At 42.8% G+C, this 23,642-nt stretch overlaps 1 protein-coding gene across 1 annotated transcript in view; it reads right to left on the reverse strand.

Annotated features, from left to right (window-relative positions):
- The window catches only part of LOC126457755 (cardioacceleratory peptide receptor-like), a 338,155-nt gene that overhangs the window by 29,254 nt on the left and 285,259 nt on the right, over window positions 1–23,642 (reverse strand). The window contains exons 5-6 of the mRNA XM_050094311.1: window positions 22,712–22,900; window positions 6,127–6,288 (exon numbers count right to left, since the gene is read on the reverse strand). Coding sequence (XP_049950268.1) covers window positions 6,127–6,288; window positions 22,712–22,900 — 351 coding nt within the window. The remainder of the gene's footprint in view (window positions 1–6,126; window positions 6,289–22,711; window positions 22,901–23,642) is intronic.

The raw sequence follows: 23,642 nt of genomic DNA on the forward strand, positions 1-23,642 counted from the left end.
AGCAATAGAAAAGACGTTTGCAGAGTTTAAAACCAACAGAGTAACTACTTTCAACAATCATTGGTTCTCTCAAACATAAAACTTAACTCTTTTGTATGATTTTTTTAGAAATTCAGCGAAGATAATATTTTTGGCATCATATTATACACTCCTGGAAATGGAAAAAAGAACACATTGACACCGGTGTGTCAGACCCACCATACTTGCTCCGGACACTGCGAGAGGGCTGTACAAGCAATGATCACACGCACGGCACAGCGGACACACCAGGAACCGCGGTGTTGGCCGTCGAATGGCGCTAGCTGCGCAGCATTTGTGCACCGCCGCCGTCAGTGTCAGCCAGTTTGCCGTGGCATACGGAGCTCCATCGCAGTCTTTAACACTGGTAGCATGCCGCGACAGCGTGGACGTGAACCGTATGTGCAGTTGACGGACTTTGAGCGAGGGCGTATAGTGGGCATGCGGGAGGCCGTGTGGACGTACCGCCGAATTGCTCAACACGTGGGGCGTGAGGTCTCCACAGTACATCGATGTTGTCGCCAGTGGTCGGCGGAAGGTGCACGTGCCCGTCGACCTGGGACCGGACCGCAGCGACGCACGGATGCACGCCAAGACCGTAGGATCCTACGCAATGCCGTAGGGGACCGCACCGCCACTTCCCAGCAAATTAGGGACACTGTTGCTCCTGGGGTATCAGCGAGGACCATTCGCAACCGTCTCCATGAAGCTGGGCTACGGTCCCGCACACCGTTAGGCCGTCTTCCGCTCACGCCCCAACATCGTGCAGCCCGCCTCCAGTGGTGTCGCGACAGGCGTGAATGGAGGGACGAATGGAGACGTGTCGTCTTCAGTGATGAGAGTCGCTTCTGCCTTGGTGCCAATGATGGTCGTATGCGTGTTTGGCGCCGTGCAGGTGAGCGCCACAATCAGGACTGCATACGACCGAGGCACACAGGGCCAACACCCGGCATCATGGTGTGGGGAGCGATCTCCTACACTGGCCGTACACCACTGGTGATCGTCGAGGGGACACTGAATAGTGCACGGTACATCCAAACCGTCATCGAACCCATCGTTCTACCATTCCTAGACCGGCAAGGGAACTTGCTGTTCCAACAGGACAATGCACGTCCGCATGTATCCCGTGCCACCCAACGTGCTCTAGAAGGTGTAAGTCAACTACCCTGGCCAGCAAGATCTCCGGATCTGTCCCCCATTGAGCATGTTTGGAACTGGATGAAGCGTCGTCTCACGTGGTCTGCACGTCCAGCACGAACGCTGGTCCAACTGAGGCGCCAGGTGGAAATGGCATGGCAAGCCGTTCCAGAGGACTACATCCAGCATCTCTACGATCGTCTCCATGGGAGAATAGCAGCCTGCATTGCTGCGAAAGGTGGATATACACTGTACTAGTGCCGACATTGTGCATGCTCTGTTGCCTGTGGCTATGTCCCTGTGGTTCTGTCAGTGTGATCATGTGATGTATCTGACCCCAGGAATGTGTCAATAAAGTTTCCCCTTCCTGGGACAATGAATTCACGGTGTTCTTATTTCAATTTCCAGGAGTGTAGTAGTGATCAACTGTCTATATTTTTTTTTTGGCAATTTTATTTATGTGGTTATAGGAGTAGAAACTATAGTGCTACATATACTTCCATTCACCTTCTTAGGATCTGTTAAACTATGTTGGTAAGTATACTTCCATTTTTCTGTTATACAAACGAGGCAATGTGTTCCAGCTTCACAACTGACACTGGTGTTACTTCACGACAAATAGAACCTGGTTTTTGTAGCAGTTTTCATACAACTGGTACAGCGTACTGCCAAAACATGGCTGCTACATAAGTAGTAAAACAATTAATTTAGTGGTAAGTATGCTTCCACACTACACAAGAAGAAATTAGTTTTGTAATAAGTATACTTCCCATGTTCCATGGAAAAATTACTCTGGTGGTCCTACAGATGTTTAAAACATCGTTACTTGGTTGTATGTATACCTTTCATGTTCCATCAATGGCACGAGATATATGTCACAACAATTAAAAACTATATTTCAGAACAAACTGAAAATACAGATGTTGCAACAGATATCAAGGAGTACAAACATTGTACGATGTATACCCTTGAGTATGGTAAAGAAATACAGTTGCTGATAAGTGTACTCCCCATAACCCATGAAACTGTTAGAGTTCTATATGGAAAATCTGCAAGAGTTCGTAAGAGAAGAGTTGGTTATGTGGAACCAAGAATACATGAACAGCTTTAGCAGTATTGTGATACAGGTAATAAAATTCCCAAATGCTCACACCTTGAAGAATTGGAAGGAGGAATGGGGCTTCTCAATAAGGCTGTATGAAAGATAGTTCATGTGAAAAAATTATATGTGTATTAGAAGTCGGAAAAGCGTTCTTCGGTTTTTTTAGGTTGTGCAGGGTAAGAATTAAATGAATTGGATGCAGATTTAAATTATAAGTTACAAATTAAGCTGCCTGTTATTAAAACTTCACCCAAAGAACATAAGGAAAGAGCTGTTTTCTGTGTGTAAATATATATGCATGATAATAACAATAATCATAACAATGAACATTTTTGTACAAGAGCATTTGTTTTCTTATTTGTTACCCTGCCAAAAAGGCTAAAAAATAAAAGTCTGCTATTTATGGTAACCTGCTGACATCTTTTGAATGGTAAAAGGGAATAGCTGGATTCCCTTGTAAAGTAATTAAAGTATAGTAACCCTCGCTATTTATCTACATGAGCTCCATATTTTCTATATTACCGATCGAACCAAGACTGGGTAAGGTGATAATAGTGAGAGGGAAACATGTTTCAATGGCTCCATCTTCCCACAAGTTTTTGTCGCTGTTTGATTTATCAGCTGGTTCAACTGGCTCTGAGCACTATGGGACTTAACTGCTATGGTCATCAGTCTCCTACAACTTAGAACTACTTAAACCTAAGTAACCTAAGGACATCACATACTTCCATGCCCGAGGCAGGATTCGAACCTGCGACCGTAGCGTCGCGCGGTTCCAGACTGTAGCGCCTAGAACCGCTCGGCCACACCGGCTGGCCTGATTTATCAGCAAAGAGTATTTGTTTTTGACGGACATTTTGAACATATTCCTCAGCTAGGTGCATTCCAAGCATGGGAAGGAGTATGGATGAATGGTGAACTACCTGAAACTGGTCTTTGCAAGCGTATGATGTTCCTGGTGTATAAGATTGTTTATTACGCTAATTGTTTTAAACATGCGTCCATTGGGCTGGAAGTTAGATCACTATTTGCTCTCATGTGTTCTTTGCAATGTTATGGAACCAATATGTATGCATTTTGACGAAGTTAATACACGGTACCAATGCCAAACTACAATCGTCTACTTATGTGTAATCCATTTCATTAGTGACATTTATTGAGATGACCGTATTTTAATAAGTTACACAGACAATTTAGATGCAACTCTATTTAATTTGAGGGGTTCATTGCACTTGCAGAGCGTGGCACAACAATCGTACTTCGTGGATTAACAAGATGTGATACCTAACCTAAACATTTTTATTAGTAGTAACGATTTGCAAGCAGTTTGTAATTTATTTTTAAATCTTATAGGACGTTTAACGTATAACACTAGTACAATGTGTATTTTGTGTTTGAAATCTTACATATTTTGAGAAATAACAGAATTTTATTTTCTTGCAAACTTCGAAGTTTCGTTTCCAATCAGAGATCTGTAATTATACTTGTATACAACCTGTGTGTGTTTTGTACTCTATTAATTATAATTTGATTGTGGTGGAAAAGATTTTATTTTCAAACTACAGATCTTCTATTTCTGTCTTGCACCATTATCTTTGGTGGTGTTTCACCTTTGTCTTCTGCCGGCACTATACTTGATCGCATTTAGATGTATGTAATCATAGGAAAATTTCTATTTCCTTATTTCGAAAGTATCATACGTAAGTAGTACATAGCAATAAAATCGTTGAAACACCTTCTTCCTCCTTCCTAGAATGGCATTAGCTCAGTGTTTCTCTTTTGGCTATGCTATGTGTATTAGTGTTATATTTCCACATCGCATATTTTTATTACATGTGTATACTATTCAGTAGCTTTTTACAGGAAATACTGTTTGTGAAACATTTATAGAGCCTTGGCACCATGGTTACAATTGGTAAATATTGTTGAAAGTCGTAACGTCGACTAGTCCCAATTATTTGTAATGAAAAGCAATAATTGCCAATCAGTACCATCAATTATATTCTTCTAGTATAGAACATGATAGATTATCTTCTTCCTCCTCTAAATAGTTGGTTACTCAAGTGAAAAATTACTGGAAAACTCACAAAATCATGAAGGAATGATAGTTCTTACTATTAACCATCAATAATTACCCTCAGATCGAAATGACTACACACTTTGAACATTTTAGATGTGGCGATACCATTATAACACTTGTCGAGCATGACAGAGAAATTTTGATATGGATATATTTGAGAGTGCATTGTATCTTGCATTAAGAGTAGGTCTAACCAATGGGATTAATTAAACTTTCGTGTGTGTGTGTGTGTGTGTGTGTGTGTGTGTGAGAGAGAGAGAGAGAGAGAGAGAGAGAGATTTGTTTCATCTCTACATGTAGAGAAAACTGCTAATTTTTGCAACATATTGAGTTTTTGCGCAGATCTGAGTTAACTCGTATTTGAGCAGATTTCTTTCAGATAGCTAACCGTCTCATGTAAAAATAATCTGAGGTCACTCATAACATTGTCTGCCAGACATTTATCTAGAAAATGAGGGTTCCGGTATAAGCACATGGGTGCAAGCCTCAGATTACTTCTGCTTCTGTGGAAAATAACATCGTCATTTTGAGGATCTGTTGTGCCTTAGACCTTACACAGTGCAACAATCGAATTATGAACGCTGCCATGTATTGACAAGCAATGTCTATTACTTGTAACTGAGACAATTTGATACCTCATGAGTTTCTTCTTATTTCGAACGAAGACATTCGTCGTATTTAGTTTTCCCGATGTGTGTAGACCTTTGTGAAATAAATGTGAAGCAATCGAATTGCTTTTGATATCATTTTGGTACCTAGTTAACCCTATGTCACTTGAATATAAATTAACCAAGTCCGTCTGCCATACTTATCTGTGAGGTTCATAATTTCTTATGACAATTCCACTTCAAATCAGCCTGCAAGCCGTGGATATATTCCTTTATTTAGTTTTTACTACTTAATAGCGAAATATGAAAATTTGTGGCGGACTGGGAGACGTACCTGGCGCGATGGGTACTAAACCTATACTTAACACAGCTGATTTCAAGGCTTCTCAGTCAGAGAACTATTTCGAAGTATTTCGTACAGCTGTGGATCGTCAACTGTGGCTGTTTGTTTTGTTTTCAACAGTGATGCTCAGGCATCTGGCGACCCTTGCATTGAATCAGTACACGTAGTTGCAGCTTATATAGTTCCTCCCCCATAGTAAGAGATTTCTTTCGTCTGTACATTTAAAGAAAACTGCTAATTTTTGCAACACATTAAGTTCTTGCGTAGATCTGAGTTAATATTCGAGCAGATTTTTTCAGATAGCTATCTGCGTCACGTAAAAAGAATCTGAGGTTATTTTAACATTGTCTGTCAGACATTAATCTAGAAAATGAAGTGAAAGGGTCCCAGTATAAGCACATGGGAGCAAGCCGCAGATTACTTCTGCTTCTTTCGTTGATTCTCCATTTAAAATAACATGTCGCGTTCTCCGTACCAACAAATCTTTAGTCCAGTAACAAATTTTATTTTACATCCCATATGATCGTTCTTTTGTCAGTAAACATTGACGTGATACGTCGTTGGGGCACTTAGGTGTGTAATATTTTAATTCCGAAAGGAAGTAGGATTTCCTTGCCGACTGCATCTGCTTCAAGGGTATATTTAATGTGCACACTACTTTTCTCTTCAATTCTTCATTAATGTATGTTTTCAGTCTACTCTAATATCCAGAATTTATCTCATGGAGACAAAATGATGTTCTGACAAATAGAGAGGTACAGTAAAGGAAGAACTGTGAGTCACTGAGGAGCATTGCAAGGTGACGTGGAGCGCAGCGATGCTGACTCCTAGGACTTACTGAAGACGATGACGAAGGTCATCTTGACAGTCTTGACCTTGGCCTTGGGGATGATGCCGCGCGAGCTGGCGCGCCGGCCGTCCGCCTCGTCATCGCGGGACTTCCCCGACGACAGCCGGCTGTGGCTGTGCTGGTGCAGCAGCTGGTGCGGTCGGCAGCTTCCTGCAGGGATACAACACTTGCTGTACTGTAATGTCGTGCAGCTGACACAGAGAACAAGTAATACGGTGTAACTGGGGTGCATCCGTCCGTGCTTTATTAAGTGATGGGACAACAGCTGATATGCCTGTAAAAAATGTCAAGACCACCGTAAGCTGTAATTTCAACCCCAGTGTATTGTCTACCGGTTTCAGCGTTACAATACGTCAACGTCAGGATCTCTACACCAGATACGGCTGAATGTATTATGTGACAATAACTAGACTTCATCCAAGCTCCAGGTTGTGTGCAAACGCAATGTGAACGGAAGCTGGCGCGAAGTCCGGTTATTTTCACATGTGACATACGTACTGTTGTCACTGAGGAAATGCAGCTGCTATGTGGTACAGAGAGCCTAATGATGGCATATTGTAACGCTGAAACCGGTAGCCAATAAATTAGAGATGAAATTGCAGGTGACCCTGTTCTTGACTTTTTTTTACAGATAATACGGTATTAAAACAATTGCTGCTATTTTCACTACCTTCATCAATCTGGACGTACTTCTCACAGAGTTAACCGCTATCCTTATTTATACAAAATTAACTGTTTTTATTTCAAAATGACCGTCTTCGGGCGCCGTCTGGTGTGGCCGAGCGGTTCTAGGCGCTACAGTCTGGAACCGCACGACCGCTACGGTAGTAGGTTCGAATCCTGCTTCGGGCATGGATGTGTGTGATGTTCTTAGGTTAGTTAGGTTTAAGTAGTTCTAAGTTCTAGGGGACGATGACCTCAGCAGTTGAGTCCCGTAGTGCTCAGAGCCAATTTTGTTTACGGGCAGTGGTGCCCACCTTTAGATCTGTAAAGCAACAAATAAATTACAATTGGGCTCTAATCAATGTTTACAAAGCTTAATAATTTTCCCAATTTAATTTATTGGCCGTTCAAAAATCTGAAAATGGGCGACAGTACCCGGAACTGGACATTTTGAAATAAAAAAAAACGGATATCTGCAGGCAGACATCCATTATTTTTCAGTGAAAAAAGCTGTATTAACTGCTTTTTCCTAATATCAATCTATTTTCAAACAACATATATACATCCTAAGGCTTATATCGAGGAATCGATGTATTACGCGTCCAAAAGTACAAGGTTTAACGGTTTTGGTGTATCACGCATATGCTAAGATCTGTCAAGTTTCAAACATGAGGTTAGTTCATTTGGAGACAACCGTTCCATCAAAGTAATGTGGGATATCAAAGATGTAATTTCGTGGAATATGGGATAAACTCAACTTTGCGAGACATGCTGCGCTGTGATCACGCGATAAGTCTATGGGCTATCCGACGGAACGACCGAGAAATACGTTTTGTCACTTCCAATTGGCTGTACGGAGCACGTCCTTATGAGGAAACATTACTTTTCCTGGCCTCTGGTTGGCTAGTTTTTGTGAACAGAAACTACAGGATGGCCTGACACGAAGCGTTGTCTTCAGTCCGGGGGTGAACGTGCTTGCAGAATGACCCAAGTAATGCGAGGGGAAGTTTCACGTTGTTTCAGCCGTGGGTGATGTAAAAAAATGGGGCCGGGCGCGGAGGCTCTTTTACGGCAATGTATTGGTCAGGTATTACTGACATTTACCGTGTACGCTTGTACTTGTGCTTCTTAGTCTGAAAGATTAATGCTGGAGCTAATGAAATGCTTGTCAAGTAAACGTAAGGCTTGAGTTAGGGCTAAAGTTCAGCTTATATTTGTGAGGCGGGATTAGACATGCTTTACATGTCTCACTTGACCTTATAATAATTTATTGGAATTATTGCGCCTCACCTTAAAAGACTGATCTTACCACTTTTCTGCACGAGATTTAAAAGTTGTGCAGAAAGCGCTACTGTCAGTTTCTTATTGGGTATGTTCTACCGCTAGCTTATGGAAGTATGCGTGTTTCAGGAAACGGATTGTATTATGTTCAAAGATATATTATGTAGTTTGTTTGCGATGTAATGAAAGTGGACGTCAATAGCGCCACTGGTCGTTAAGAGATGTTCAGCATTTGTGAACCGTACGACGTTAAGACTACTGTGAATTCGACGGGCCAAATTGCCTTTCTACCAGCAGGTCATTTTTTGTAAACTTTGTTATTTTCTGATGAGTGGTTTTGTATTTTATTAATAGAAATGAACAGGCTTATCTTTCGGAATTTTTACGTTAAGTTTTATGCTTCTTGATTTGAAAAAAAAAAAATGGCTCTGAGCACTATGGGACTTAACATCTGCGGTCATCAGTCCCCTAGAACTTGGAACTACTTAAACCTGACTAACCTCAGGACATCACACACATCTATGCCCGAGGCAGGATTCGAACCTGCGACCGTAGCGGTCGCGCGGCTCCAGACTGTAGCGCCTAGAACCGCTCTGCCACTCCGGCCGGCTAACGCTCCAGTCAGCCATGGCAGTTTGAGTAAGGTAATTAAATTAACTACGGTAGACACATAAGAGGAAATGAACCGTCTGTATACAGGGCAGAAAGGACAGCATGTCAGTGAATGCGTGATTACTGATCAAATATCAAGGCCAATTCCGAGTGAATGTTGAAAATCGTGGCCGGTCGACAGTATATTTTTGATATGTCCGCTTATCAGTTGCGGAACGTAATTACGGCGTACTGCTCACGGCACCTTTACGACAGCCACTGTGAGAGTTGTAAACAGCGCAGCGCGTGTAAACAGAAGTTCGCCGTCAGTGGCGGTGGTCACGCAGCGCGCCGCTGTGTGCATTACTGGCGCCCGGACAGCTGTGACGGGACAGCGCATCCATCAGAGGGCCGCCGGCTGTCGGACGTCCTCCCGTCGAGACATCTCTCAGCGACGGCGGCGGGCCATCAGGGCAGCGCGGGGCTACAAGTGCCGTCATCAACTGGGTCAAGCACCGGCCGGCCGACAGCAGCCTGCTCATCATCACAGATGGGTGGGAGGTGCTGTCTGTGCTGCTTCGTTTCCTTTGTATAATGCCAACATACTAATACACCGGCTGATCAAAAACTCAGTATAAATTTGAAAACTGAATAAATCACGGAATAATGTAGATAGAAAGGTACAAATTGACACAAATGCTTGGAATGACATGGGGTTTCATTAGAACCAAAAAAATACAAACATTCAAAAAATGTCCGACAGATCTGATCAGAATAGCAATAATTAGTGTAACAAAGTAAGACAAAGCAAAGATGATGTTCTTTACTGGAAATGCTCAAAATGTCCACCATCATTCCTCAACAATAGTTGTAGTCGAGGAATAATGTTGTGAACAGCACTGTAAAGCATGTCGGGAGTTATGGTGAGGCATTGGGGTCGGATGTTGTCTTTCAGCATCCCTAGAGATGTCGGTCGATCACGATACACTTGCGACTTCAGGTAACCCCAAAGCCAATAATCGCACGGACTGAGGTCAGGGGACCTGGGAGACCAAGCATGACGAAAGTGACGGCTGAGCACACGATCATCACCAAACGACTCGCGCAAGAGATCTTTCACGCGTCTAGCAATACTTTGTTTTTTTGTTTTTTTTTCTTTGTTCTAATAAAATCCCATGTCATTCTAAGCATGTGTGTCAATTTTTACCTCTCTATCTACATTATTCCGCGGTTTATTAAGTTTTCAAATTTATACTGACTTCTTGATCGCTCGGTACAAAGCATCTTGCTAAATAATACTTTTTTTTCTTTGAATCATCAGTCTTCTGGCTAGTTTGATACGGCCACCCACGAATTCTTTTCCTGTGCCAACCTGTGCAACCTACGTCCTTAAATATTTTCTGCATCTATTTCAGTCTCTCTCATGAACTACAGATTTTAGCCTGTACTGCTCCCTCTGTTACCACGGAAGTTACTCCCTGGTGTTTTATTAGCTATCCAGTCACCCTCTCTCTTCTTCTTTTTGCCAGTGTTTTCTACGTGCCGCGCGGGCTAGCCGCGGTCTGAGGCGTCTTGTCGTGGCCCGTGCGGCTCCCCGCGTCGGGGGTTCCAGTCCTTCCTCGGGCATGGGTTTGTGTGTGTTTTCCAGATTAGATTAGATTAGTACTTGTTCCATAGATGATGAATACGACACTTCGTAATGATGTGGAACGTGTCAGGTTAATAAAAGGTGTCTATACAAGGTATTACATTACATAAAATATTACATGACACTTAAATTATTAATTTTTTTTTGGAGTTTGGGGAAATTACCCACTTACTATACCCAAAAATTCATCTAATGAGTAGAAGGAGTTGCCATTAAGAAAGCCGGCCGAAGTGGCCGCGCGGTTCTGGCGCTGCAGTCTGGAACCGCGAGACCGCTACGGTCGCAGGTTCGAATCCTGCCTCGGGCATGGATGTGTGTGATGTCCTTAGGTTAGTTAGGTTTAACTAGTTCTAAGTTCTAGGGGACTAATGACCTCAGCAGTTGAGTCCCATAGTGCTCAGAGCCATTTGAACCATTAAGAAATTCTTTTAATTTCCTTTTAAATGCTATATCGCTATGTGTCAGACTTTTGATGCTATTAGGTAAGTGACCAAAGACTTTTGTGGCAGCATAATTTACTCCCTTCTGAGCCAAAGTTATATATATAGGGTGTTACAAAAAGGTAAGGCCAAACTTTCAGGAAACATTCCTCACACACAAAGAAAGAAAATATGATATGTGGACATGTGGCCGGAAACGCTTACTTTCCATGTTAGAACTCATTTTATTACTTCTCTTCAAATCACATTAATCATGGAATGGAAACACACAGCAACAGAACGTACCAGCGTGACTTCAAACACTTTGTTACAGGAAATGTTCAAAATGACCTCCGTTAGCGAGGATACATGCATCCACCCTCCGTCGCATGGAATCCCTGATGCGCTGATGCAACCCTGGAGAATGGCGTATTGTATCACAGCCGTTCACAATACGAGCACGAAGAGTCTCTACATTTGGTACCGGGGTTGCGTAGACAAGAGCTTTCAAATGCCCCCATAAATGAAAGACAAGAGGGTTGCGGTCAGGAGAGCGTGGAGGCCATGGAATTGGTCCGCCTCTACCGATCCATCGGTCACCGAATCTGTTGTTGAGAAGCGTACGAACACTTCGACTGAAATGTGCAGGAGCTCCATCGTGCATGAACCACATGTTGTGTCGTACTTGTAAAGGCACATGTTCTAGCAACACAGGTAGAGTATCCCGTATGAAATCATGATAACGTGCTCCATTGAGCGTAGGTGGAAGAACGTGGGGCCCAATCAAGACATCACCAACAACGCCTGCCCAAACGTTCACAGAAAATCTGTGTTGATGACGTGATTGCACAATTGCGTGTGGATTCTCGTCAGCCCACACATGTTGATTGTGAAAATTTACAATTTGATCACGTTGGAATGAAGCCTCATCCGTAAAGAGAACATTTGCACTGAAATGAGGATTGACACATTGTTGGATAAACCATTCGCAGAAGTGTACCCGTGGAGGCCAATCAGCTGCTGATAGTGCCTGCACACGCTGTACATGGTACGGAAACAGCTGGTTCTCCCGTAGCACTCTCCATACAGTGACGTGGTCAACGTTACCTTGTACAGCAGCAACTTCTCTGACGCTGACATTAGGGTTATCGTCAACTGCACGAAGAATTGCCTCGTCCATTGCAGGTGTCCTCGTCGTTCTAGGTCTTTCCCAGTCGCGAGTCATAGGCTGGAATGTTCAGTGCTCCCTAAGACGACGATCAATTGCTTCGAACGTCTTCCTGTCGGGACACCTTCGTTCTGGAAATCTGTCTCGATACAAACGTACTGCGCCACGGCTATTGCCCCGTGTTAATCCATACATCAAATGGGCATCTGCCACCTCCACATTAGGGGACTGATTACCATAGATGTTAAGTCCCATTGTGCTCAGAGCCATTTGAGCCAACTCCGCATTTGTAAACATTGCACTGACTGCTAAACCACGTTCGTGATGAACACTAATCTGTTGATGCTATGTACTGATGTGCTTGATGCTAGTACTGTAGAGCAATGAGTCGCATGTCAACACAAGCACCGAAGTCAACATTACCTCCCTTCAATTGGGCCAACTGGCGGTGAATCGAGGAAGTACAGTACATACTGACGAAACTAAAATGAGCTCTAACATGGAAATTAAGCGTTTCCGGACACATGTCCACATAACATCTTTTATTTATTTGTGTGTGAGGAATGTTTCCTGAAAGTTTGGCCGTACCTTTTTGTAACACCCTATATATATATATTGTGAGGCTACAGTGAAGGTCTCTAGCTCTTTAAATAAGTGTCTGCAGGATCTTGGATGAGCTCCACCAATTATTCTGATTACACGCTTTTGTGCAATGAACACTCTTTTACTCAATGATGAGTTACCCCAGAATATGATGCCATACGAAAGCAGAGAACGACAATAGGCGTGATAAGCTAATTTACTGAGATGTATATCGCCAAAATTTGCAGTGACCCTAGTAGCATAAGTAGCTGAACTCAAACGTTTCAGCAGATCTTCAGTGTGTTTCTTCCAGTTCAAACCCTCACCAATGCTTACACCTAGAAATTTTGAATATTCTACCTTAGCTACCGATTTCTGATCGAAGTCCATATTTATTAATGGTGTCATTCCATTTACTGTGTGGAACTGTATGTACCGTGTATTGTCAAAGTTAAATGAGAGCCCATTTGCAGAGAACCACTTAATGATTTTCTGAAAAACATCATTTACAATTTCACCAGTTAATTCTTGTCTGTTGGGTGTGATAGCTATACTTTTATCATCGGCAAAAAGTACCAGCTCTGTATCTTCGTGAATACAGAATGGCAAGTCATTAATATACGAGAACAGCAGAGGACCCAAGACCGAACTTTGCGTCACCCCATTCTTGATTGTTCCCCAGGTCGAGAAAGCACCAGTTTTTTTCATATTATGTGAACTGTTAATTTTAACTTTCTGCATTCTTCCAGTTAGGTATGATTTAAACCATTTGAGCTTATCTAGAAGTAAGTTAGTTTAAGTTACATTAAGTAGTGTGTAGGCTTAGGGACCGATGACCTCAGCAGTTTGGTCCCATACGACCTTACCACAAATTTCAAAATTCTCCATATATTCCTTTCCTTGTTGATTCTGCGCAGAACCTTCCCATTCCGTTTTTCAGCATTCCTCTGTAGCGCCACATCGCAAAGGCTTCGATTCCCTTCTGCTCCGATTTTTTCACAGTCCATGTCTCAGTACCATACTACGCTGTGCTCCAAACGTACATTCTCATAAATTTCTTTTTCATATTAATCATACGATAGTAGTAGACAGCTCTTGGCCAAGAATGCCCTTTTTGCCATCGCCAGTCTGCGTTTGATGTCCTCCTTCCTCCGTCCGTCATCGGTTATTTTGCTACCTTGGTAGTAGAATTCCTTATCTTTGTCCATGATCCCCAATCCCGATGTTAAGTTTCTCACTGTTCTCATTTCTGCTACTTCTCATTACTTTTGTCTTGCTTCGATTTACTCTCAGTCCACATTCTGTACTCATTACACTCTTCATTCCATTTTTTCCCTGAGGATAAAAAAGTCACCACCGAATCCTATCATTGATATCCTTTCACCCTGAATTTTAATCGCAGTCTTGAACCTTTCTTTTATTTCCATCATTGCTTCTTCAATGTTTACATTGAACAGTAGAGACGAAAGACTGCGCCTTTTCAATGGCTCAAATGGCTCTGAGCACTATGGGACTTAACATCTCAGGTCATCAGTACCGTAGAACTTAGAACTACTTAAGCCTAACTAACCTAAGGACATCCCACACATCCATGCCCGAGGCAGGATTCGAACCTGCGACCGTAGCGTTCTCCCATTCCAGACTGAAGTGCCTAGAACCGCTCGACCATTCCGGCCGGCGCCGGTTTAACCCAGGCGCATTTACCTTGGTCTTCTAGTCTTATTGCTCCCTCTTGGCTCTTGTAATTATTCCCATTACTTTTGTCTTGCTTCGATTAACTCTCAATCCATATTCTGTACTCATTACACTGTTCATTCCATTTTTTCCCTGAGGATAAAGAAATCATCACCGAATCCTATCATTGATATCCTGTCACACTGAATCTTAATCGCAATCTTGAATCCTTCTTTTATTTCCATCATTGCTTCTTCGATGTTTACATTGAAGAGTAGAGACGAAAGACTACGCCTTTTTAATCCAAGCGCATCGTCCTTGGTCTTCTAGTCTTATTGTTCCCTCTTTGTTCTTGTATATATTGTATATTACCCATCTTTTCTTATAGCTTACCCCTATTTTTCACAGAATTTCGAACGGCTTGCACCATTTTGCATTGTCGAAAGCGTTATCCACGTCGACAAATTCTATCAACGTGTCTAGATTTTTTATTAGTCTTGCTTCCATTATCAACCGCAACGTCAGAGTTGCCTCTCTAGTGCTTCAACCTTTCCCAAAGCCAAACTGCTCGTCATCTAAAAGATCCTCAATTTTTTCCGCTCTTATGTGTATTATACTTATCAGCAACCTGAATGCATGCGCTGTTAAGCTTACTGTAATTCTCGGACTTGTCGGCTCTTGATATCTTTGGAATTGTGTGGATGATGTTTTTCCGCAAAACTGGCGGTATATTGCCAGTATCTACACACCAACGTGAATAGTCGTTTTCTTGTCACTTTGTGAAATTTCGATTAAATGTTGTTTATTCCTTCTGCATTACTTGATCTTGAGTCGTTCAAAATTCTTTTAAATTATGGTTTTAATACTGGATCCCTATCTCTTCCTTCTCGACTCCTGTTTCTTCTTCTGTCGTCTCATGAGACACTTCTTCCCCCTCATAGAGCTCTTCAATCTACCCTTATAACTCTCTGCTGTCTCCTCTGCACTTACCGGTCGAATTCCCATTGAACTCTTTATGTTATCGCCCATGCTTATAATTTTTACTTTTCTATACGCTATATTTCGACAATCAATTTTTTTTCCATTTCTTCACATTTCTCATGCAGCCATTTTACCTTAGCTGCCCTGCACTTCCTATTTATTTCGTTCCTAAGTGACTCCTATTAGTGTCACTTGTAGCAACACTTCTGTGGCTGATGCTCTGATAACGGTGACAACCCTCAGCGTCGCCTTTCTAATACCACCATCATCATAATGTCCGAGTCTTAAACCTCTAGAACCTGTTTTGTGTCGATCTTTCCTTTACACACCCACAAATTCGGCAAACAACTATCGTCCGGATAATCAGGAAGAATCACTCATATCTGCCCTAATGGCAGCCTTTCGTGCATAATTCTCTTCAACATTCAAGCGCCTTCAGAGATTTAATCTTTATTCTTTGAATCAGACCACCTCTATAAGACTAAATATCGGCAACCACTATCATAGTCCCTGTCTTCTCCCCGATATATACCAGTTTATTTAAACCACACGTCCGCGTCCGTAGCTGAATGTTTGGCGCGGCTTATTGACCTAGGAGGGACAGATATTTTCCTTGGTATGAGGGCTGGTACAGGGTGCATTCAGCATCATGAGACATACTTGGGAGCTACTTGACCAATTAGTACCGGTTGCAACGTTAAGAAAACCGCCAGCAACTGGAAAGAGGTGTATACTGACCATATGTCCCCCATATAGCATTTAATGATGCCATTGGCAGAGGACGACGCGGCGGTCGGTGGAGTCCGATTGGGCCTCTGGGGCCAGAACGCGGAAATTTACCTTCTTAACTTACTGGCTTACAATAGGAAAAGAAAGACTGGTTTTTACACATTACATATTTCATGCACCATTCTGTCTCCACTGCCTACTGATGCGAGCCAAATATTTTTTATGTCTTTTTGTGCTATTGCCCATCTCTGAATAATAATTCCTATACAGTCACCCTGAAATGAAGGTATTTAGCACCTCGTTTTTAATAACGAGAGCATTATCGTTGTTTATGGAAACTTGCCATGACATCAAGTAGAAATATAAGTAGAAATATATATCTTTGACAATTGTTTCCTAATAATTTTTGTTGTAGTTCGATGAGTTTTGTTAATGATGATTATCGATTTCGTTCTTTATAGAACATCCTCACACCTCTTAAAATAATATAAAGACATGCAAATTCTTGTATGATAGCGAAGTGCTTGCTCTGCACATAAAAAGTCATCTGGAAGGTATGGTGTCCTACAAGAAGAAAGCAATATTCTAAAAACGATATTCAGTTCGAAAAGAAGAGAAGATGGCTGCAGAATCCAGTCCTGAGAAAATCAGAAAAACTATCGAATCTCTCGGCAGACATCAAAAAACGAAGATAGCAAAATTTTATGGGCATATTCAAAGATTCTCACAAGACTCAGTCACAAAATTACGACGTACAAAGAACAATTCAAGACCATACCCTGCTTCCAGCAGGACAAAAATCATTTAGAAAGAGCTCTAGAAGTTCATCAGACTTTTCAAGAGAAACCCATACAGACAAAAAAAAAAAAAAAAAAAAAAAAAAAAAAAAAAAAAAAAACGATAATAACACGTACTCTCACGGTTAGTATCACAGTTCTCCACTCCCAAAGATGTTCTGTTACTAATTTATGATAAAACTTTGTTTTATGAAAAATGCTAGTGTCTCACTACTGCCTTTTACACTTTTTTCTTTGTCCTAGCCCTCTCAGAGAACGGATGTGATAAAAGGTTGTTTCTTACGATGTTAGATAAGCTGAGGTGGGATACAATATGAATATTTACTTTATTCATTTGTATTATTTAATTTACTTCTTGTCCTCATTTAATATTTTTAATGCTTTTTAGCAAATATTCGTTGTTGGTCGTATTAACACGACGATGCAATGGATCGGCCGCCATTGTCGCAGCCTTAAGTGCTCATAGCACTTTCCAGAAAACGAAAGCCAGATGCCAGTTAAAAGCGTCATTTTATTGCGAAGTTAATTCTGACGCACAAAATTGATTAACCATCTTTCCATGGTCAGGCATCTTTGTGTTAGAGATAGGCGTAGAACACAGGTTTAGCCGATTTCGTCATTCGTCTCATCATTATGGCCTCTCTTTCCCTCTTCCGACTTTGTTTTCATGTCAAATAGTATTAACAGCTCACTAAACAGAAAGCGCGACTATAAACTAGCAAATGGGACGTAATACTACCAGAGAATGATACCACCATCAGGCAAGGTACAAAGTGCCCTGGAGAAAGAAAGAGAATCCACGGAGAACAAAAATGAAAGATGCTTGGAAATTCCGAAGATTGGAAAACGATAATTTCGCATCCTCCAAGAGAGTCTAATCGCACCTAATAATAATAATAACAGCAATAGTAATAATGGTAGAAATAATAATAATACATATTGTAGTTGGGGAGCAAACATCAGGCGCAGTGTTCAGCTTCCATGAGTCACTAATGCAAGTACACACTACTCCGCAGGCAGGGATTATTAAAGAGTGTGGGCAAGTCTACTAGGAAGTGTCTTCCTCTATATGTTACAGATCAAGATGATAGAGTCGCTGTGTTGAAACAATACAGTTAGAAAAATAAAATTTTGTCCAGTGTACAAAAGTAAAACTAGAATAGAAAAAAATCTCACAGATCGCGTCTTGAACACATTTTCTTCGTTCTTGCACATTAGCGTACTTCTTTCCTACGAGTATTCCATCAGGGAGTGCTGTTGCACGGCCCAGGAACACACTAAGCACAGCGTGGACTCCTCTGGTAGGCTGGTCTCGTTGACGCTAGGCTGAGCCCACCGGCCGGTGCAACCGTAGTAGCGCTTTCACTGTTACAGCGCGTATAAGCCGGTATAAAGTATTAAAAAAGTTATGGATCAGAAAATCGTTTCCTCAATTGAGCAGTTTATCTGGATCCTTCCAATAATGGGCGAAAATTTCAAGTTCCACCACTATATTGAAGAAACGACTCTTTGGGTCTCTATGTACACTGTTCAGTCACATTAATCCACAAGCCTGAATAACAAATTTTCGCAGCGAGGACCGTTGCGAGACGTGCTGGAAGAGAGTGAGCCAGGTTATGGAACGTGCTGACAGGGATGGAGAGCCATGTAGATTCCAGTGCAGTGGTCAGCTGCGCTGGGTGCCTTGGTCGAGGATCCGTGGCGCGAAAAGCGCGATCTTGGTGGTCCCAAAAATTCTCGATATGGTTTAATTCCGGGGAGTTTGGTGGTCAGAGGAGTACGGTAAATTTATACCGCTGCCTTTCGAATCACGCACTTATCCTGCTGGCTCTGTGACACGTTCTATGGTTCTGCCGTGTACGTGCCACATGTCAGAGATGTATCTTGACGTATCAGAGGTCCCATGTCACTCCAACTGCACGCGCCCCACACCATTACAGAGCCTCCACCAGCTTGAACGGTCCCCTGCTGACATGCAGGGCCCCTGCATTCATGAGGTTGTCTCCATACCCGTATACCTCCATCCGCTCGATACAATTTGAAACGAGACTCCTCCGTCCAGGCAACATGATTCCAGTCATCAAGAGTCCAATGTCGGTGTTGACGCGCCCAGGAGAGGCGTGAAGCTTTGTGTCGGGCAGTCATCAAGTGTACTCGAGTGGGCCTTCAACTCCGGAAGCCCACGCCGATGATGTTTCGTTGAATGGTTCACACGTTAATATTTGTTGATGACCCAGCATTGAAATCTGCAGCAATTTGCGGAAGGGTTGCACTTCTGTTACGTTGAACGATTCTCTTCAGTCGCCGTTGGTCCCGTTCTTGCAGGATATTTTTCCGGCCGCAGCAATGTTAGAGATTTGATGTTTTACCGGATTCCTGATATTCATGGTACACACGTGAAATGGTCAGACGGGAAATTTCTCTCTGCATCGCTACCTCGGAGATACTGTTTACCGTCGCTCGTAGCCGACTATAACGCGTCGTTGAAACTCACTTAAACCTTGATAAACTGCCATTGCAGCAGCAGTAACCTGTCTAACAACTACGCGAGACACTTGTTGTCATATATAGGCGTTGCCGACCGCAGCGCCGTATGCTGCCTGTTTACGGATCTCTGTATTTGAATATGCGTGCCTGTACCAGTTTCTTTGGCACTACAGTGTAGCTGGCCATCAAAAAGAGACACTCGCTTATTAAAGCGAATTTACCAGAGGAGAATATGTGATAACCCAGCGGTTGATGACTATTAAAATGGTTATGGCCATGGCTATCTTGTATTCTCCTGTTGCCATCCTTAGTATCTTAGGAAGTCACTAGTACACAGCAGTATGATTGGATCCATGACTCATCCAATAAGCCACTCTGAAATGCGTAATAGGTGCTAATCTACGACAAAATTACGTGCAGGGCACAATGCTGTGAACTATATAAGTAATCCTGTGCACATCGTTCATCGTCACATATGCTGATCCATAGCAGACGATACGTTGACCCTAGGACGTCGTCCATCAGTATACACCAGTGCAAGGATGTGTAGCATGTCGAATGGAGAATTGTGAAGCAACCCTTAGGTGAATACCTTACCGTCGGTCAAGCTTCTCAAATGAAACGTTCACGTCCTGTTGCTGATCAAGGACCACAGTGACGACGAGATGTGCGCAAATAATAAGCAACTATTCCAACGACACAATTAGATACGCAGAAAATCAATTAAATTTAAGAAGTCGCTTACATGAGCACAAGAAATCACTGTCGCTGAGGGGCTGGAGTGACTCAGCAAAAGCGGAAAAAACCGTACTTAGAAGGAACTGGCACACCTCTCTTTTTCTTGCAAATACTGAAGAAATATAGATGATCGGTAACATATCTGGCCAGTCACTAACGGCTATACTAACAGCTTACTGTTTCAGAAAGGTCAAAAGGTGGCTGGGAAACCAAGGTCAAATTCAGTAATCTGATTTTATGTAGTTTTTAATTGATGAACTTAGTGCTGACACAGATTACGAAAAGTAAAATAACTGGTCGAAGTTTTATTTCAGTTCATCATTCGTCTCTGGTTGACTACCAACTAGAGGTGAGCATTGTATCGATATAAAGGATTTGAGTAACTGTGTTGCAACCCATCTCCGTCCTCATTGCATTCTGCTGCATTAGCGGAGCAATACAGTAACAATCATACAGATGAAATGAATTTGCAATTGCGAATAAGGACTACCATCAGCTGTAAAACGGAGTGAAGACAGTGAAAATTTGTGCTGGACCGGGACTCGAACCCGAATTTCCCTCTTATCGCGGGTGGTAGCCTTACAATTTATTTTTTTATGCTGATCTCGTTCGGGGTGGACGTCCAACGACACCAGTTCAGGTTGTTTCTTGATCCGTTCACTCAGTTTTTTTTTTTATTACAGAGGGGAGATAGCTCTCTGACCGAACATGCTGAGCTACCGTGCCGGCTACCACTTGGCTATCCGTGCACGACTCACGGCTACACCCAAACTTCCATATGTCGTCAACCATGCGTCTACGACCTGTACTCTTACATCCATTATGGATATTCCCGTACAGGTTAGACGTTGTACTTAAAGTCGCTTGGCGGCATCGGCAGATACTGTAGCGCCTGTGTTATGCTGATTACGATGCAAAGTTCCTTTGGACGTGCATGCAAGTTTAAAGGAACAGGCGCTGCGGCGACCACAGCCGTTGCGGAACACATCAAATGAATTCGCAATTGTGAATAAGGACTACCATCAGCTGTAGAATGAAATGACATGCATGCACTGCAATATCGTAATTATTGACTGCAGACACTGCAGCATCGTAATTACACAGATATTCACGTTAGAGCTAGTAACTAACGTTGCAAACTATGATTGGTATTTTGGTCGATATCCTAGTTCCCAGATTCGTCAGATATTACTCTCATCAAACATATTTGGGGTTAAAAATGTGTCAACTCAGAGGTGGCAAAAGATCGTAATGTACGGGAATGTCGCGGACTTCTGATGCTGTCTGCCTTCTTCCGCATACACCACGTAAGTTAGACAGCTGTAGGTGAAGCTACAGTGGCTGAGAAGAACTTAAAAAACAAACAGAAAATGGAAACTGAAGGTTTCAAATACTCACACGAACACTTCGCAGTGGTATTCTGAAATAAAAAGTCGGCGAAGGTTGAATAGGTACTGAAATCGCGAAACCCTCAACTACATTCCAGAATCTCGGATCCCGCATCTGGCAAAATGAAGTCTAGCCATGGAGAAGATTTTATTTACACTGAGGTGACAGAAGTTATGAGATATCTCCTAATATCGTGTCGGACCTCCTTTTTCCCTGCTTGGTGCACCAACATGACGTGGCACAGACTTAACAACTCTTTGGAAGTCCCCTGCAGAAATATTGATTCATGCTGCCTCTATTGCCGTCCATAACTGCGAAAGTGTTGCCGTGCATGATTTTGTACATGAACTGACCTCTCGAGTATGTCCCATAAACGTACGCTGGGACTCATGTCGGGCGATCTGGGTGGCCAAATCGTTCGCTCGAACTGTCCATTCGAGAACAGTTGTGGCCCAGGTGACATGACATCCTTGATTGGGAATATGAAGTATATAAATGGCTCCAAATTGTCTCCAAGTAGTCGAACATAAACATTTCCAGTCAATTACAGTTGGATCAGAGGACCCAGTCCCTTCCATGTAAACACTACCCACACTGTTATGGAACCACCACCAACTTGCACAGTGCCTTGTTCACAACTTGGGTCGAAGGCTTCGTGGGGACTGCACCACACTCGAACACTGCCATCAGCTCTTACCGTGCAGTCGTGCAGAGTCCAACCGAAATTGTCACGAGCCCAAGAGATGCGCTGCAGGCGACGTCGTGGTGTTAGAAAAATCACACGCTTTGGTCTTCTGTTGCCACAGCCCATCAACCCCAAATTTCGCTGCACTGTCCTAACGGATACGTCGTATGTTTCACATTAATTTCTAATACTGTTTCTCACAGTGTTGCTTTTCGGTTAGCACTGATAACTCTATGCAAACGCCGCTTCTCACGGTCTTAATATGAAGTTCGTCGGCCGATGCGTAGTCCATGGCGAGAGGTAATGCCTGAAATTAGGTATTCTCAGCACATTCTTGATACGGTGAATCTCGGAATATTGATTTCTCTAACAATTTCCGAAATGGAATGTCCGATGTTTCTAGCTCCAACTACAGTTCCACGTTCAGAGTCTGTTACTTCCCATCGCGCGGTCATAATCACGTCGACACTTTTTCACATGAATCGCCTTAGTACAAATACCAGCTCCGCCAATGCACTACCCTTTTATACCTTGTGTACGTGATACTACTGTCATCTGTATATGTGCATGTACCTGTCTCATAACTTTGGCTGTCTCAATGCATGCCCAGTGCTAATTCAAGATAGTAGTGTCACAATCACAAAGAAAAAAAAGAAAAAAGAACTCCGGACGTACAATCTAAGGAGAAGGCTGTTCACCTAGTGCTGGGATGAGGACGGCCCAGAAAAGTTGTGCGCTTACCGGTCCTGGCGTCGGTGTACGGGGGCGGCGGCGCCATGTGCCGGCCCTTGCTCCAGATGGTGGACACGATGACGGTGTAGCAGGCCGAGATGATGACGGCGGGCAGCGCGAACAGCGTCAGCGCCACCAGGGTCATGTACAGCTGCCACTGCCACGCCTGCGGGAAGTCGATCCAGCACTGCAGCCGACCTGTCGGGCACGACACGCCGCTCTCAGCACGACTCATCTAACGCTGTACGTAGTGGAGGAACTGCTTTGTCTTGCGCTAACAGTAAGGCCATCGTCCTATGAATATACAACTACTGCTGTTGAGCAACGCTATACAGCTCTTACGACCAATGCAGGATGCAGCCAAAACAGTCTGAATCCTATTCTCACATCAAAAACATATTAAAGCCTCCGAGATATTGGTCTATATGGGCAAGGAATGGTCATCAGTGGAAGGTCATACCACTACACGCAATGAAACAGTTCTGCCTACTAAGACTGGCCACAGTCTGGCTGTTGTGGAAACCAGGGAGGACTTGCTGTGTTGTTTCCTTTGTCTGACATTTTTCTTCCTACGCATGATATCCGTAACCCCCAGTACTAGTTTCAATGCATGCACGTTCAGCTGAACCAAACATTTTACATGACGGATTTCGGCCTTAGGCATTGTAAAGTGTTGACAACTGAACAAAAGAAGCCTTTTTGCCAGTTTTAAGTGTGTCGTGATCTCTGTCGTTCGGTGAAATTTGTTGTTTTGCCCTCATACTCATTAAACAAACCAAAATTCCAGAATTATTGTGGGTGATAATTTCAAAGAGATGCAGCTCTGTGGATTAAGGTAGCCACCCGAAATAACTTGATGTCGCTTAAAGATCACTTTTACTTCAGTGTTCCCATGGTACCCATTGATACGTACAATGCACCCGTTCAAATAGCTTTAGAC

This window comes from Schistocerca serialis, chromosome 2, assembly GCF_023864345.2.
Source record: "Schistocerca serialis cubense isolate TAMUIC-IGC-003099 chromosome 2, iqSchSeri2.2, whole genome shotgun sequence".
NCBI lineage: Eukaryota > Metazoa > Arthropoda > Insecta > Orthoptera > Acrididae > Schistocerca > Schistocerca serialis.